This window comes from Plectropomus leopardus, chromosome 4, assembly GCF_026936395.1.
Source record: "Plectropomus leopardus strain MGB_pleo_1.0 chromosome 4, ASM2693639v1, whole genome shotgun sequence".
Taxonomy (NCBI): domain Eukaryota; kingdom Metazoa; phylum Chordata; class Actinopteri; order Perciformes; family Serranidae; genus Plectropomus; species Plectropomus leopardus.
The window spans coordinates 28,617,314-28,636,217 of record NC_142179.1 but is presented as its reverse complement, the minus strand read 5'-3'; the positions used below and the strand labels follow the sequence as shown (position 1 = coordinate 28,636,217).

Below are 18,904 nucleotides of genomic sequence, written 5' to 3'. Positions count from 1 at the left end.
ACAAGAGATAAGCATGTGTGTTTGTCTAATAATTCAGATAGAAAAACAATGTCATTATTCTGAACAGGAGCAAACATCAGTAAAAGTGAGCCACCACAGCTGAAATTTTAATCTGTGAAGTCACGCTGATATAAAGCCCAGAGCTGCTTCACTGACAATAAATATGTTGATTACATGCAGTGATTTCTTTTTATATCCAAAAGAGCTTTAGATTAGGCTAATGCTCTTTGTTTCAGATTATAAAATGTGCTGTGTCAGAAGCACCTTTCCATCTAACATAAGTCATTCCTCATGCAGCTGTACATCGGTTTGCTGTCACAGATGAGAGGGCACAACAAACTCCCCAGTCTTGTTCCAGCTGCTGCAGACAATAGTGATTATTCACAAACAGAACGGACTGCTCAAGGGATAAAACTAATATATTTTAAAATTAAAATTCAATGGTAGTTTTAAGGCTGCCGTTTGGCGTTCTACTGCATGAGCACACCGCTCTGAATCACAAAGAGGCGCACGGCTCCCATTTTAACATAATCTCGACAATCAATCAGCCACACCACAAAGAAGTCAATGGGCCTTGACAATATGTACCTGTCAGATCATTGCCTCTAATGCATTAGGCTCTGATGCCTCTGATAGACAGTGACAGCTCCGCACACAACCAAGTGCTCCGCTCTCTCAGATGTAGTGACAGCCTTTTGTCCAGCCACCTGCCTGTGATTACTCAAATCAAAAATGCATAACCAATTGGAGTTATGGATGCATCCCCACTGACAGGAAGGAAGCAAGACCCCGCTAAGGAACAGAACATAAAAACCCATGCAATGACTGCGTCAAAAAAGAGAAAATATACCTCTGATACAAAATAATAATTTTGAAACCAATTTCATTATGTTATTTCTTTAATTTAGCACAAATGTTGATGCTATTTTTTCTCCTATTCGCATCTGTGCTTGCAAATGAGACCTCAAGTTACAAGCAACTGAAGTTCTTGGGTGTATTCAAATTGTCTGAGCCTCAGTGCATTATATATTACATTAATACCTAATATTGTGGGATGCTGTCCTAGAAGTTTTGTTTCTGGAGAAAGCTCCCAGGCTGATGACATTTTATTAATGTATTGAAGTAATAAAAACATAATCACTTCTTAGTCTTGTTTTTTGGTTTGGTTTTTTGAGTACCCCATGATTCAATAGCCTTCACATTACAACAAAACAGTCAAATATAATTCTCTCCTCTCTTTCACGCTGAAAAAAAATCGCTCAGCTATCAGAAAAAGCAGCACGAACATTTACAGTAAAAGAAATAGGTTACAATATAAAGACAGTACATGCATAGGGGTTTTAAGGGACATTATCTGCAGGAACTAAAGCATCATATCTCAACACTGTTAGGATGTGTGAGCAGTGTGTGTCTGGGAAAACTAGTACTTTATAGTTAAAATGTAGCAGAGTTTTTGTATTAAGACCCACTGGGCAAAGTAAACTAACACAAGAAAGCATCTCCTTGCCACAAGTTAAAAAGAGACCTATTATGCTTTTCCTTATTTTCCGTCATATAATGTTACAGTGTTGGATGTTCATATTAAACAACAGAGAAGTTTCGAATAATAAGGTAAATATATCTAACAGTGATCCCTGTAAGCAAAAACCTCAGAACTCAAGATTATTCTGTATACTCTTTTACAACTGTTTTTTCTATTTTCAAGACAAGCAGACGTCAGCTCATGACAGATTTCTTTATATGGTTATCTGCTCCAGGCATGCTTTTGCAAGCGCTACCATAATATAAGCTACACTGCTACATGTAGCTACATACTAACATCAGGAAAACGGGTATTTGTGGCTGCCAGTTTTGTCAGTTTCTCCCAAATTTCTCATCATATTCCTGCTGAAACATGTGGAGTTGTAAAGATTGTGGTGTAAAGGCTTTTATTGGCAATTTTCAAGGTAGAAAGAACCGATATACTCCATTACCACTTTTCTGTCAATTCACCAGCTGCAATGACGATGCAGAGACAGAGAGAGATACAGAAGACCCGGAAGAAGCTGAAATGCTGACTAATCAGAGCAGAATTAACTTTGTGTAAGGCTTTACCCAACTCAGAATAATGTCAGTCAAATCAGATTTGGAAGTTCAAAACGACTTTTTGATGGATTTTTTTCCATACAAAATTTTGAAGTTTCAATGGGGCACAGTGGGAGGTTCAGTGTGACAGTGGCATGTATGCAATATAGTAAACAATCTAACGGCGGTAATGACGGATCGGCAGTGTGCAACAACACTTATCGCCAACACTACTTATCAAACACAAGCCAGAGACTGTGTTGTATTAAATTACTGTGGCATGTAAATTCAGAAGACGGAAGATAGAAGCAAAGTCTAGGGACCAAAACATCCCCAGCTGTTCACTACACAGCACACTGACAAGTAAAACAAAACCGACTACTCGACTTGTGGCAATTTCAGTCGACTGAGGGGTCTCCGAGTGATGATCCGAATCACCAAATCTCAGGGGGCAGGCGTAGTATATTAGAAGAAGAGGGATTAAAGAGACAGGTCCTAAAATGGAGCGCCTCAGACAGACAGTATAATGAAAATAATGGTTTTTTTTAGTAGAAACCCAAAATACAAATACGAACCTGAAAACGAGCATAAAAGGTCCCCTTTAAGAGATGAAACCGTTACTAAAACTGCATCCCAGTGTCTTTCCTCTAAGCTGTTAAGTATTAGGGGAACACAATTATATTTTAGCAGAGTTATTATTTCCTTTCATCATTATTCAAAAGAAGAGTCTCTTAATTCAACTAAAAATATTTCATAGGTCTGTTGAATAACTAGCTCTCGAGCTCTACAGCAGTGGTGCTTTGGTCCAGGCACAGATTTGGTACAGCCTTACATGATTCCCTGTGGATGAATTCTAATGGCTTTTTTATGAACTTCTACATCTTCATATTGTGTCACTAGTTGGTCAAAGTTTTTACAGATTGCCACCAGCTGAAATTTATTCCATTTGCCAAGCATGAACTCCTTGTTAGTATTCCTTAAGTGTTAATTGTTCAAGAGGTTTTTTTTTTTTTTTACCAGGAGCTGACTTTTCCGCAGAGGTCTCCTCCTGACCAGGTAATTAAAAGTGGTAACAACACAGAATAAAGCAGTTTAATTTTACAAATCAGTGTTTCTCCAATGCTTGTCCTGGAGGGGCTGCTGACTATAATGGCTAAACCAAAGACGTCAAGATGATAAAAGGTGAAAATGTAAATGGTCCTGTCTAGACCCATTGTTGGTTTGTCTGTCCTGGGCTACTGTAGAAAGAAAAGAAATCTCATGAACAATGACTAGCTCCCCACGTTGATATAAATGGCTCACTCTAGGAAAATAAAAACATAAAGATTCTTATACACTAAAGAAAACATACTTATTATTAAATTTCATTCCATTTCTGACGATATATCCCCTAAATCCTGCGCAGAGGACCCACAAACATCAGCACTGACCATTGTCATTGTGAGTAGTCTCACAGAACTGCTTGCACAGCTTCAGACTCTTAGTCTTGTTTCAACATTATTCTAGCACACAAGCGTTTTAAATTAGGCGTCCCAAATCTGATACCTAGTAATTCTAAATTAAAATGTCCATTGCAGCCTGAGTTCATGATTAACAGTGAATTTACACCGAAGTGCAAGTTTGACACAGCGTGCAGTCTGAAGCGAGCTGCTGGTCTCTGGTGTTTTCCCTCTGATGCACCGCGCCTAGTCGACGCAGCGTCCCCGGAGCACACAGTCTGGCTGTGAACTCACCCGACAGATTTATGAGGGGGAAGTCCTCTATTCAGACACAACTATCCACTGATGAGAGAACACACAAACACTGCATCAGCATGTTTGTCAATTATTACAATGACCCCCTCCTCAGGCACACACACACACACACACACATTCACAACCCCTCCCTTTAAAGCTTTTACGCAGATTTCCTCCATTCACCTTCGCTAATCATGAAATTTGATTAAATTGAAAATGAGATCACGGCAGTTACAGAGAGCCAATTAACGCGGGGCAGATGTGCTTTGTGGGAATATTATAGGACATTACACTGATGATATGTGAATTTATGGGGGCAAAAACCCCTTTTTGACTCAGTGATTGGAAAGCCACAATGTATACCTCCCACACACACTTTAAGTATAATGAGCATGAAAGAGCTGTACAAGGGATTTAAATGAGAGTCCACCTACTCAGTGTGTTTCATAAAACGGTCATTAAACAAACAAAAGGTGCACAGTTTGACACACAAACCAGTCGTATAAAACATTTGTGATGGTCGGTAATTACATAGCAAAGTAGTCCAAACCCCAGTTTACGTCGTGCTGCTACTGTGATTCTCTTTCCCTTTCTCTCTCCATGAAGAGAACTGCGGAAAACACCAGAGCCACGCCAAAATTGGATTTGAGAGAAGGGGGGGAAAATCTGCCTCTTTTTATCAGTGTCCTCTCTCACAAATCTAAAAAGTGTACCACAGTCTGCTCAAAGCACAGACTTGATAAGAATACCACCAAGCCAGGGATTTCTTCTGTTCTCTTCGTGTTCTCTGATCCGTGAATAAACACCATAACCGTGCTAACGCCAGCAAACCAGGAAAAATGACATTAAAGGTCTTTATCCAATGGAAGCCCACTTAAGACAAACTCATTTAAATCTTAATGACCATATGCTTCTTATACAGGCATAATTGATGAGCTGTTAAAGGTTTGAAACTGGATTTAGGATCAGTAGCTCTCAATGAATCTGCACCACTAGTGTGGATGGAATCAGGCTTTGTGGTTGCCGGGTGATCATTTTTAATTCAACAAAAACCATCCTGATGATAGTTTAATTTCATTTTGACATTGTGCAACAACCTAAACCAAAGAATTACTGCCATATGAATGGGTGCAAACAAAGAAAATCTGTAACCATTTTTTTAAAAGCATGACGACAACTATCGGTATCGTGCGCTCCCTCAGCTGGAAGTTAACATGTTTTTGCACCATTGAGATTTCCAACTGAACTCACACTAAATCTCACACAGACAACTTTCAGTCCATTGATTCGAGTCACATTTTTCTTCTCCAGCGAGTTTTAAAAAACAAACCCCTTTTCTGTGCATGCGGTATGTCACTTCTCTCCCTCTCTCTCTGTCTCTCTCATTTCGTGGTGCTTGCTTGCTCAAGGACATGAGTTGCAAGGCTTAAAGGACTGCCAGGGGCAAAGAGAAGAGGAGCTGGATGTGTGCCACAGCACTGGGGCGCAGGACCACAGCAGTGGATCTTTGTGAGAGACAATTACAGATAAAAACTCTCCGCCGAGAAAGGGACTAAGGATCACTGCTGGGTTGATAAAATGTTGGTGTTCCACAAAAAAAAAAAAAAAAAAATCCTAAAGGACAAGACGAATCCCTTAACGGGGATATAGACACATGAGGACAGACACATAGCGGGGACATAAGACGGCATGGGCTGTGTGCTTAGTACTTAAAGATGTAGACTGAAGGCTATCCTTGCTTGATCCCCTTTTGGATCTTGTTAAGCTCAAGGATAAGACGAAGGGAGGGAAGATTGGATATTCCACTCAGGAATCCCGGCGAGGTGTCTCACTGGAACACACCTAGCGGCTTCAATTAATAGAGAGGACAGACTCTTTAAAATATGAGAAACAAGGCCAGCTCTCTGAAAGCTGAAAAAGACCTTTAAGTTTTTATCTTCTCTTTATCACAATGACATTTTATTCAGCAGATTTTAAGGCAATATTTTAGATCTCCCCGCCCTGATAAAATTTCTGCTTCTCCAAACAAAGAGTATAGTCACCAGAATACCAGAAGGTTCCCCTTCCTAATTATGGCCTCATTGTGCTGTGCAGGCATTTTTCAAGCATGGATTTGATCCTCTCATTTCCTGGAGTGTGTTATCAATTTTCATCACTATTCACAGTGAGAAGCTGTGTCCTGCAGCTTTATGACACACAATGCTCAATTAGGATCACACTGTGTATGGATAGCAAGAAGGCCTTGGCATATGGCAAACATCATTACCGTCGACTTCAAGCCTGTGAGTCAGCACTCATAATAGAGGCACTGTCAAATCAGAGTCATCGTCTAAGCTGTGAGGAAGAAGCATAATCAAGGTGCATGTGCACAATAGACATGCAAGATGCAGTTTAGTATTGACCTTCTGGAAATGCATGACCTTTAATTCTGTAAGGAACTCAGTGTAAGTGTTTCTTTTAATCTGACCATAACTGATATGAGTGGCTGTGGGTTTTTATATGAATACAATTGCATGATGATTCTTGCTCTCAGGGCAAAAAAGGCAAACGCAGCTATTGAATAAGATGTTTTTCAGCACAGTGGATATATAAATTGAATTTTTTCAGCTGCAAAGATGAATAAATCTTTCACTTAACTCCAATACATTAAGTGTAAAGTTCTATCTGTAAATAAGAAAGAAAGACAGGTATTATCAAGAGAAAATAGTCACAACAGTGTAGAAGATAAAAATTTCCCAAATAGCATTTTAGGTTAAACCCTTTTCCCACAAGAAAGACGAAGGGATTCATTAAGCCAGACCACCAGCTGCCCCACTATCTGCACATTCTGGCTCCAAAATAAATACCGCTCTCCTCCTTGTGCCACTTAACAACTGATTCAAAGTCATGTGCAAATGTACAGCACTGTTTGGGCAAGAAAGATTGAGAGAAAAAAACAGATATCTTGTCCCCAACATGCAGGGATCGGCACCGTTAAATGTCAAGTTGTGATCTGAGCTATAAAGATCTTTCACCACTGCAGGTCTCTGTAACTTTTCCCATCAAATAATAATGGGCTTTGAAGTGACTTTTGATGTAATAACTTGACAAGCCAAGAGGTAATAAAGCCACCATGCTTCTGTTACACAGGAGAATCCCTGTCATATTGAAATATTCATGAGATAAATGTTATTTAAGGCCAGAGCTGCTGTGGATATGTTGTACAGGTGCAGTGGGTTCCCCATAATACATAATGTATGCCTAGATATGAACTCTAATTGCTGTCATGGAGTGTAACTCAATTAGCTACAATGCAAAAAAACACAGAGTGGTGGCACATATGTTCAGATATTGAGACCCCTGTGTTACCTGTGTGTCTCAGGGAGGATTTTTCTCTTAAACCTGGTTTGAACTCGTGCTATGTGTTGGCTACAGTTTCTATTTAACTTCTTTATGCCTGGCTGCATATTATTGGCAAGAAACACACATTTCTTTAGCTGAAGCAGTAGACTAGAAGGCAAATAGGTTGACATTGTGCTTACCTCCAAAAAGTAACACCGCCGACTGAAGCGCAAGGATATGCAACATGTTTCTTAGAGCCGTCTGGCAAACGACAATCCCCCCAAAAAATTGTATGGAAGCCGAAATGGCTTAATTCAAAGGAAAAAAATCTACTTGCAGCATTGTAAGTAGAAAATGAAAAGCATCTTTTCCAGTAAAAAAAATGGCACGCTTCATTTAGTCATCTCCAAATGCTAAAAAATCATAGTGCGCGCACAAAACAATTCAGAAAGCTTTTTCACTCGTGTCTTCCCTACTTGTTTTTGTGTGGAAAATTCAAGAACTGAAGAGAGGGAACTTGCGCTCAGCTTTGTATCACTCATTTAAACATTTTTGGGAGAGAAAGACGCCTGATAACATGCGTAAACCCGGGGTGAACCATCTGTTGTAATTCATCTTCACAGTGATTCTCGGTGAGCTCCAAAACAATTTCCTCCAAAAAAAAAAAAAAAAAAAACAAAAACAAAAACTGCCAAACTGGGAACGTCTTCAATCCCTTGTCCTCAGTTGGTCAGTTGGTCTGCTCTGTATCCTCCGCATTACCAGGCACCAGAAGTTGGCTGCTATGCAGTGCGTAAAGTCCGAAACATGACCATGAACAGAGGCAGCTCCCACCCGGCATCATGCATGGTTACAGTCTAATATATAAAAGTAAAGAAGTTGACATTGCAACACAGGTAAGGATACATCCACACCCAGGCAAGACCTGAGCGCAACTCCAGCAGCAGCAGAAGCAGCAGCCACAGCAGCGCGCGCACAGCCCTGATCCCGGAGCCAAATGTCCAAGCTGCCACCTCTAATTACACTCTGGCACCAAGCGGCTCAAATATTGTGCGAAAGTCCAGTTTCAAGTCTTCATCTTTCGGTGTTTATGTAGACAGGCAGTAGGGTAGAGTTTCAGTGGCGCTTATACGCGCTGTCAGCCGTCCAATGCGCGTCGAGAGGAGCAGAGGAGAAGCAAGCCTACAGCAGTGACACTAACTGGCACTGGCACACATCGGGAGGCGTGTGGCGCTCCAGCAACACACCGCTCTTCACAGGTAGTGGTGATATTTATACGCATAAATATTTATATTAAACTATTTTGACCGATTCACATTCAACTCAAATGCTTTTCTATTAAGGGCAGCTCATCTCCAAATAGGACGCATTTGACCAAAGTCATAACTTTGCCTCTTAACTAAACGCCTCAGTTTCCCAGAGACACCGTTGCCCTCGTAGGACAAAAAGAATGACTTTTAAAGTTGTTACTGAACATGTCCGACTGGCTGCATGATTGCGCCACTTGGCAGGCACTAGTGACCCCGTGTGGCATGGGAAGTGAACTGAACAGAGCTGCTCAGGTGTGAAGGAGGCGGGCAGAAGGCAATAAGACACTTAACACCGAGGGCACCATAAAGATCCGATTAGAGACCTGCGGTTAAAGTGACCGACAGGGAGAAAATCACCAATGTGATGAGAGCGTGTGGCTGATGACGTCCCGACTCCGTCATGTTAGAGGGATGCAGTCAGTCACTGCAGTGTTCAGTGAGGGCTGTGACACTGAGTTTCTACTGTCTTTGTCACATTTGGATGCATTCATTCATTCATTCATCCATTTTATGTTCCATTTTTATTTAGAGACACACAGTGCCAGATGTAGCACATTTGCTACATCTGGCAAATGTGCCCCCCCCCCCCACCCCAAACACACACACATCCCAAAATTATATACACCATTACCTTGTATTTATTACAAACAAGAACAAGAGCTGATGAGAAATCCAAAAATCAATACTATTACTATTTCTGGTTATTTTCTTTTTAAAAATATTTTTATTTATTTTGGTTTTCTTACTTTGTGATGCAGCCTTTGGTACCTAGAAATAAGCTAAACAAATCCAAGTTATTACTATTATTATTATTTACACAAATAAACAACATAGCAAACCAACACTAATGGTAAATAACAACCCCAGACTACAAAAGGTGCATTTTTGCAAACTTTGTCTCCTTTTTTTCTTTCTCTCCTTTTTTTCTTTTCTTGTTCACCCTGGGTGGCTTTTGCCTTTTCGTTTACTCTTACTCTAATCCTCTCCACATACACTCAACTTTAGCTTTCCCATCAATGCTTCTAGCATGTTCTGTGATGTTCACTCAATAGCCCCCTTTCCACTGCCTGTTCAAGGCAGGAATGTCATGCTGTTGTTCTGCCTCACTGTTCATTATAAAAAGTAGTAGAGTAGAGTGCAGAATGGGGGGACAGAGTTGTCTCACCTTTAAGCTGGCAGCAGAGGTACTAACAGCACTGAATCAATGTCCATGTAAAAGAGGACATGTAGAAGACAGGTGTGACGTTTTGTTGACAACAACTTTATGGTGGCCCCATTGAGCAATCTCCGTGTAAAAAGGGCTTATGATAAACACATTTAAGTTAAACCGCATTGCCAGGACCCAAGGCGGTACCCATAGTACTGACTGAACATTAGCAGCCTATTCATATGTTCTAGTAATCTAAATGAAGGTTACAAGCTCTGTTCATAAAGTCGTCTGACAAACATGTATTATGGGTAATACTGTAATCAGCAAACTGTGGCTCCATGGGCCTCTAAACTCTGCAACTTAACACATGATTCCATATAACACCGATTGTCTTGTGTGTAGTTTCTTAATTTGAAAGGATTTGTTGCAACTCCAAAACTTAATTGTTGCCGCTGATGAATTCTTCAAAACTGAAACCATTTAGGGCAGAAAATGAAACCAAATGTGGTTTATTACTGTAATCTGATAATTGATTAAACTGTGAGCCAACTTTTTTTTTCAGTTCAGGCCAGATGGTGTTGTGAAGGAAAGATGAAGAAAGATCCATGGACGCTAAATACAGAAATATCAGATGAGTAACCCAGCAGTCTAATCATTCTTTTCATGAGTGTTTGTTTCATTGCTCAGCTTGTCTGCCATGCTGTGATCACTCGGGGACCTAACATGAGTTTGGCTTGTACTTTGAAAAATCATGCATCTCAGAACAGCATGAGCGTCTTTCTCACAATCAAAGGGAGGCAATGTTTATTAATCGAACATGAATCGCACAACAAGGTGACGAATACTAAACCTAACCATTTTAGAACTGAAATTGTATGCGTGCAATATGAGAGTGCTTTATGTGGAGATATACATGCATGTTTTGACTACAAATACACCAAACACTTTTGACAGCAAAAGCACCGATTTTATCAGTTCGATGAATATAGCTTTCAGACCCTATCTAAATCTCATCTAACATGCTGTCAGTCCATTTATGACTACTGCCAAGCTAACTTTAAGTGCATCAGCAAAGCACAAAGTTGCCTAAAAGTGGTATCGGACCTGATACTTTGACTCTGTATGCAGCATGTATGTCAAAAAAAGGCCCTTCAAACAGAGTGTGTGTGGATACTACTCCTGGTTGTGAAATCACAGTTATAGCCATTGCATTTGTCCTCATTTCAATACATCCTTTCTAGTTGACTTCAAATTCCATTTTTCTCCTTAAGGAGCCAACCTTTCGCTTCCCCCTGAATGTGTGCAATTTGATCGTGGAAACAAATCCACTCGTGTGCAGCTGCAAAAAGCATTAGAGGTGGTGGGGTGGATGGAGAAAACTGTTGATGTAGAGCAGTCACTTCCCTAGCTGTAATGGTGGGCTGGAACATCACTCACACAAAGGCTGGTAGCTGTCCAAAAGAAGCCCGTCTACAGCCTGACACTCAGACAAATCCCTTGAAGCCCACGCTACACTGCGGTCCATTCAACAGCTGGAAATCAGAGAAAACACCAGACAGAGCCCGAGCGGCTTGGGTTACATTGTCTGTAGCTGCAAGTCATTAAAAAAAGTAGCCGAACCTCTCTCATTCCTACACATGGTAAGTCCATTTCCTGAAGAAAAAAAAACCCTTACACACCATCCATCTCCCTCCTAAAGATGATAAGACACATCAGAAATATGGAGTTTGTGAAACAGATGTAGGCAATATTTGAAGACATATCTAGGAGGCAAAATTACACGCGACTACGTTTTCTTGACATATGCGAAGTTTAGATCGGCAGACCTCTCTGGGGACAGGTCGTGAGACTTTGATGTCTGGAGAAAGGTCTCGTGTCTTTGATGACTTAAAAAAAAAGATCTGGATGCTTTCATACCTTGAAATTCAACCGAAGACTGAAATGTCAGACACACAAACATACAGCATACTGAATTTTCCAGACATCGATCATATTTTACTTTGGGAATGTTTGGAGGTTAGTTTCCTGCAAGGGCACAGAAGTTTATCTTAAGAAAAACAATTAATGGCCTGATGTTTATGCATACAGCCTACAGTGTGTCTTTTGTTGGATATTCAGATATTAAGGATACCATATAGTTGAGTGGAAACACGCTATATGCTGTGTTTTTGAACTTTCCCATTTTAAACCCATGACCTTCAATAGGCCTCAGGGGTATACACCATCCTATCCCCTATACTATACATAATGAATCGTCCCCCGTGTCTTCTTTTGGGTGGTATCCTTCATCCATGACCTTAACCAGCCTCAGTAGCTTGTCCTCCAGTCACTTGGTAGACAGGAGGCCCAAATTCATCACCACCTTTCATTCCCCTCCCCTGGCCTATCTGATCTATGATAGCATTAATAATAACCGCAGCAGAATGCCCTGTCGCCCTCTGTGCCTTGCCCACTTCCTGCCTGCGCAGATTACCACCAGCCATTCACAGCCCATTAAAACTGTATTTACTTATCAGCCTCTCTGGGGCCGTCACTCTGTTTTCAAGACTGATGCCCAGAGGGAAGGCAAAGAGTGACCTTCCTATAGCCCAAAGTGCTGTAAGTCACCAGTCCCACATGATTTGTCTTTTATTGTGCTGCCTAAACTCAACTGACAGCAATGGTGGTCCCTTTTCATAACAAGATGTCAGCAATTTAACAACTCTGCAAACAGAATGAGACCAAAAATAGGGTGGGTTTTTTTTAGCAACTGCAATCCAAAATTTTTATAGAAAAGGAATGGTTAGATTTTTAGAAAGTTCACATATTCCTTTTTTTTTTTTTAAGAAAATTCTATTTTAAAATGTACTCTCATTTCTGTCCATTCAATTGTAAACTACAGTAGCTGGTTAGCTTAGCTTAACGCTAAGACTGGAAACGGGGAAAAACAGCTATCCTGGCTCTGTCCAACAGTTACTAAATAAACCAAACAACATCTCTAAGGCTCACTTAATAACACGTCATGTCTTTCTGCAAAAAAAAGGCAGTAAAGTTTGCTTTTTACAGGGATTTGTGTGCCATATAGTGTATTAGCTGGATGGCCGTGTTTCAGGGGGGAAAGCTCTAGAAACTGACTCATAGCTCAAAGGCAACATTAGCAACCAGCTTGTGAATGTAAAATAGAGCATTTATTTTTCTCAGTACTTGGGGGAAACCAAAATCAGAGCTGAAAGAGGACTGAATACTGGACAGACATTTTACTGGTGGCCACTCACATAAGTCCAAATAAATACTAATGTTGCTAGATATCAGCTAAATGTGTAAATAGCCGAGTGTTTGTTGACATGTCAGCCATATCATCTTATGATAAAATAGCACCCTTCAGGACTGAAAAATCTGTAATTCCTCTAATGGCCACTTGAGACTGACTCCAAAAATGAGTACCACCCCATAGACACCCTTGTTAAAATGCACAACTTTACAGCAGAAATAAATAAATAATATATAATAATAAATAAAACTGTACAGAGTGATTTTTTAAAAAATATAACTCATCCATTTACATTTAATGAAGGCTAAAAGTTATACATAATTAAGGGTGGAGCCACTTGAGTGACAGGCCATCTACAAGGCGTCGCTATGGTCTATGAGTCAGATACATCCCTCACTCCTCCACAGCTCCAACCTCTCATCCAATTATGGCCATCCTGGCTCCAAAAATCCAAATCCGATCTGAAATAGCGACTGTAGAAATGCCAAACTCAAGGCTTTAAAACACGAGTTCATAAACCAAGGGGTGGAGTTCCGGTGGCTTCATGCATTATTTTACTGTATTTTATACAGTCTATGCTTTGAACCAAATAGTATGTCAGGTTTAATTCAATGCAATTTACACTGATGTTTTTGTTACACGAATATTACACACTGCTATCAAGCTACTGTGAACACACTGTTAGTATTTCAATGCAGTACTCCACTTGCCTCAAAGTATGTTGTAGGAATACTTCACTGACAAAATGACCATTTGTGAATCAAGTAGTCCTGCCGTGTCACCTTGAATTCACAAAGAAATATGTTTCTCCATGGGAAACATATTAAATAATTAATATATTGGGGGCCACATTTTACCACAGCAAAACTATATCAAAACATCTGTTTACAAACTCTGATACAACTCGTGCAGTATAATCCAAGTCTCATTAATCCAGTTGTATACTCAGTGCCTCCCAAACATATGCATGTTCACTAAAACCTTTCTATTCAAAAGTGAACTAAAAGTGAAATGTATTTATTCTCTCCTCAAAGCCAGACTCCAATACTAGGTTTTTGTTTTTTTTGTGAGCATGCATGTGTCAAGGATCAAGGATTCGTTATTGTAATTGCAGCCATGCAATGCATGAGAAAAAAGTACTCAGGTCTCGGTGGTCACTAATTAATAACATTATAATAAAAAAACACTGGGTTAGCAAATTAGTAATTAAATACGTAAACAGAAAAATCCTGAAATCGTCAAAATTGAGAAGTGTCTTTGGGAAGTACTGAGCATAAAGTTGGGTTAATTGGACTTCGATTATACTGCATGTTTTTTTTTTGCTGTTGTCCTTAATCAATCAATAATCAATATGTTCTCCATTTTTAGTGGATGTGAGGAAAACAAACTTCCACCCTGAATTCAAGGTACCATGGCAAGGCATATTGATTTACAAATGGTCATTCTGAGGGTGACGTATTCCTTTAACTGGAGCCGAGAGTTTCCTATAGGTGTAGTTGGGTGGACTGCATATGTGCCATTATATTTGATTGACAGCTGAGCAATCATGATAGCATAAATGGAACAAGGTGAACTCCCCTCATTCTTCCTTCTGCAGACAGTTATTTCTTATCAGCTAGAATGTGTCATGGTCTACTTTGGGTGTGCTTAACTTCCCCTGACCTTTAAAAGGGCTGATTATTTCCCTCCACAATCTTCACTCGGCAATACGCTGCCAGCACAAAAGGATATTAGGCCCAGACCTGCTGCTCTGATAATTCCAGCTCTCGCTATGGAACTGAGGGAGACCAAACCACAATGCCCTGCCGCTCTATTATCATTTCGCTGCCTCCACCTTCACCTTCACCACTGGTATTCTATCACCTTTCACCTCACCGAGTGTGCAGCTTTTTCAGGAGCCAGAGAGTTCTCTATGTGGTCCTTTTTTATTACATCTTAAAAGTACTTTGTATCCACAGTAATTAACTCCTCTTTTATGCATCACCCTCCTGGGACAAACTACACAGCTTTGCGTGGCCCAGAATACTTTGTAGCTGTGTAAATCTCCTCCGTGTTGGGAGACTCCCCACGCCTCCAGCTCCCCTGACAGCACTATTTGATAGAAATAGAGGGAATCTCAAAGGGTGCCAACAGGTCTAAATGTTTAATAGATTCTTATTTTACTTGTAGTAATCTCGTAATCAGAGGTTCGCGGGGGTTACATCTATCACCTAGGGAACAAATAAAAAGTCTTATTGTGTCCTGCTCCCTTTCACCTCAGGAGGAAATGTGAACCAGATAAATGATGGCCTTGTTTCAAGAGAGGCTCAATCTATTGCCAATGATTTGTGGCCAACAAAGTAATTTCGATACCGTTCTTTGTATTGATAGATGGAGCCTAAATTTGATAAAGAGCCAATTTACTGGTAAGGGGTATAGGAATGGAACTGCAGTTATCTTCGCTGTTTGTTTTTTTTTTCTATCTTTGCTTCCATCCTACCAATCCAGCTCAAAATTAGACAGGAAGAAAAGGACAAACAGCACAAAGGGTTATATTTTTGACAAAGCTTTGCTACCAACTAACACCGTTACTATTTGATCTCTAAAATCCCTGTGAGCTGTTTCATCACATTTAGTATTAAACAGGGGTGTAGCACCAAATTCTGGGGGCCCCCTGCCCTTCATCTCATGATCCATGTCTCTCCCAGGCACCTTTTTTTTAAAAAAAATTACAATGTTTACTATATTCCTTTTATTTTCTTTCTTTCATTTTTTTTAAATTTCTCTTTTGAGAGGTGGGAGAGGCCTCAGAGAGCTTGCAATATTTTTTATACAAAGTTCAATCTTTTAACCATAGACTGTATATAAAGATGGGGGACATAACAGCTACCCCAAAGTGAAGCTAACACATCTCGATCGCCCCCTGGTGGCTGGCTGCAGTACAGGTCTTACAGCCCGCCCTCTCCTTGTTAGTGAATGGGACATGGGTCAAATAAAAAACTCATATTACACACTAAATAAATTTTTCCCAAAAATGTTTTCTGTCATTTAAGGTAGTTCTTATCACCCTGATGTTTGTTCAAGTGATCATTTTTCTGATAAGTTTGGTTTTAATGAGTTATCTAATACAACAAAAAAGAGGTTTTCCACCATGACTGACAGCCGTAGGTGTCAATCCATGTGCTTGCTTTCCATGGCGCTGCTTGTGATTGGTCGGGGCGTTTTGGTGGGAATTCCACCCCCACAAAGATCGCTACTGCGCAGACTCTGGCCCCCAATGAAATCACTAGTGGTCATATCTGTGATATCTTAGCTCCACTTTAGCATAGCGAGGGTAAGTTGGGACACGTGGTCCGTCTTTACATACAGTCTATGCTTTTAACTGATTAATTCAGCCAATTATAATTTAGTTATTGAACTAATAACTTAATAACCAATAACTTTTCATTACAGGCTTCAACCCCTGGGTAATCGGTCCCATTTTTCTTCCCAATAGGACAGGTATTGACAAAAGTTGCATTTCTGTATCACTGTGAAATGTTTGACTTTTTGAGCTCATTTTTGGCTGAATGTCAAGCTTTAACAGAGGACTGAAAACAGTAAACCTGCTCAGTAGTTCAGGTCATGTTCCCGTGTGCATGTTCTGTATTTCCTCCAGGAGAATACAAATAGGAGTGGCTCAGTGGATTTTTGTAAAAAGTTGTTTCAAGTCTTACATTTTGACAACCATGGGAACTTAAAATGCAACACTTTGTGAACAATCTTGACACTTGCTGTGCCATGGAGATGTTCCAAACTTCCTCAAGATCCCAAATGAATGCTAAGCCTCAGAACTGAAGGGGGCCCTGCAGCTGGGATAAGTTTTTTTTTTTTTCATGGCTAAACACCGTATGTGTTGCCACCTACTGTTGCTGTTGTCTGACAAGAAACAGTATGCTCTTGTGACCACATGGTGGCAAAGGTAGAAATTAACTTCAGAGTGGGAAAGAAAGACTGTCTGCTGCAGGGGGGGAACCCCCCGACAGGTGTGTGCACAAAGACTTCAGCGCTAATCGGTGGCAGATTTGTAAAAGGAGAGGCAAAGTAGATTATTCATGAGCACATGGCTCGAAAACTGAGGGTAAATTGAGCGTGTTTGGAAAACAGCAAAAGAGACCTCAGCCACATTGGAGGGACTCTGAGCAGGGCGCCATCCATTCAGGCAACAGTGCTTTATTGATCAGGTGACTTGGATGTGAAAATAAAAACGGTCTTGAAAGCGACAAAATTAATCAGACCTTGATTAAATTACTGCATTCTGTTTTCCACTTCAGAGGGGGAGCTCTCAGTATGCTGAGCAGATTCTCCCAGAGCTGCTTGTTTGCATTGCTCATGTCTACATTTACATGATGGCTTAAATGTTTGCCTCCATGCATGTGTAAAACCGTGCGCTCATGCATGTGCTGTATACTGCCAGATGTGTACCACTGATTCCAAGCTCAGAGAGCTGATGAGTAGGCCTGTGATGCACTGCTGCCACCTAAAGACAGAGTTTGAATCAACCATTATTGGATCAGTAGTCATACAAGATACTGTGCTTTGCCTACATCATACACATACAATTGTAGTCATTTAAATTATTCTTATCTTGTTATAACACATTTTATGACATAGAATCTGTTTCGTATACCTTATCAGTACAATGTAGGGACAGTATGAGTTTCATCTAAAGTGCTGCAAACACGTCCACTTGTTTTGGCAGCAACTATCGTCACGGTCGAGCCCCTCCATCCAAACTTCCCATATTTAGCACATCCTCTTTGTTTTCATACACTTCAGAATACAAATAAAAGTACTTCAATTATATTACCAGTAGCCAAGTCACGCTCTTAAGAAGGACGTGTCAGTTTAACTAATATGTCTTCCTCAGCAAGAAATTACTTTCCGCAGCACAATACAGTATGTCAGTAACAACATATGCTGTGTTAAAATGCATTAACATACACTGTGCTCAAAATCAGACTAACGGAAGTGTTAAAAATGACATCTTTTGTAAGAGAGCACTCCTCAATGGCTCTCAAAGCGAGCCATCTGTCACCAAACCCAGGCACGGCAGGGGTTTGTTTGCTAAACAGGACAAAGGCGACTGTTACCAGCCAGATGCTGTCGGCATAATGGAGTAGTCATCCAAAAAAAAAAAAATCTGAAAGCTGCTGTCTTGGACTAATGTGCCATATGGACAATGTATTTTTTTTTTTAGAACTGTTTTTGTTGTTAATGAAATATTTTGTTGGTCACATTTTGTCAGTATATCAAACTAAAAATGCCAAATGGTAATCAATGACTTGATCTCCAGAAGGAACAGACACAATGAGACAATAGCTGTTATTATTGTTTGTCAAAAAACATGACAGAACACGTTTGTTCATTATGATTTTTGAAATTTGGCACTTATAGACAATTATCCCATTACGTTATAAAGAAATAAATTGTTTTAATAAATAAATGTGGAAACTTGCTTATTAACCAACAGGGGACATTCGTTGTGTCTGACATATGTTCACAGTTTGCAGTTGGGATGTCTGCTTGGAAGGGAATGTTTCTTTTCTTAAGTCTGAGCTGCTTCCTGAGTAAACCTGTAATTATCCAAGCTTATCACCACAGTTTTAATGGTGTAGCTGACAATATGCCTCAGGTCCAATATTGTGCTGTCTGCTAGATGCTGCTGAATTTTTCACGTGCCATATTGGTGTAAACCCTTCAGGTGAGCACCATCATGTTAGGACACCCAAAACACTCACAATAACCAGTCCTGTGTAAATATTATTCATGTTATTATAACTGCTAAGTACACTCATACAGTTATAAAGTAAACCCTACACTATTTTTCATAAATGTCTTGTTGGATACAAATAGTCTATGAATGTTGTAAAAAAAAATAATAAATTAAAAAAGAAGGAAATAAAGAAAGGACAGTAAAAAATAAGAAAAGATAAGAAAAGAACAGATATCTGCCATTAAAAAAAAGAACCTAGAGTATATGAGTATACCCAGATGCCTCTTTTTTTTTGCTCATTTATTAGTGGTCTTTTAAAGTTGAAAGCTGGACACGTCT

General features: G+C 40.0%; 1 protein-coding gene across 1 annotated transcript in view; it reads right to left on the bottom strand.

Annotated features, from left to right (window-relative positions):
* The window catches only part of LOC121944861 (transmembrane protein 132C), a 178,559-nt gene extending 170,096 nt beyond the window's left edge, over positions 1 to 8,463 (bottom strand). Inside the window, exon 1 of the mRNA XM_088077016.1 lies at positions 7,322 to 8,463. Coding sequence (XP_087933142.1) covers positions 7,322 to 7,367 — 46 coding nt within the window. The 5' untranslated portion in view covers positions 7,368 to 8,463. The remainder of the gene's footprint in view (positions 1 to 7,321) is intronic.
* Positions 8,464 to 18,904: the final 10,441 nt, after the last annotated feature.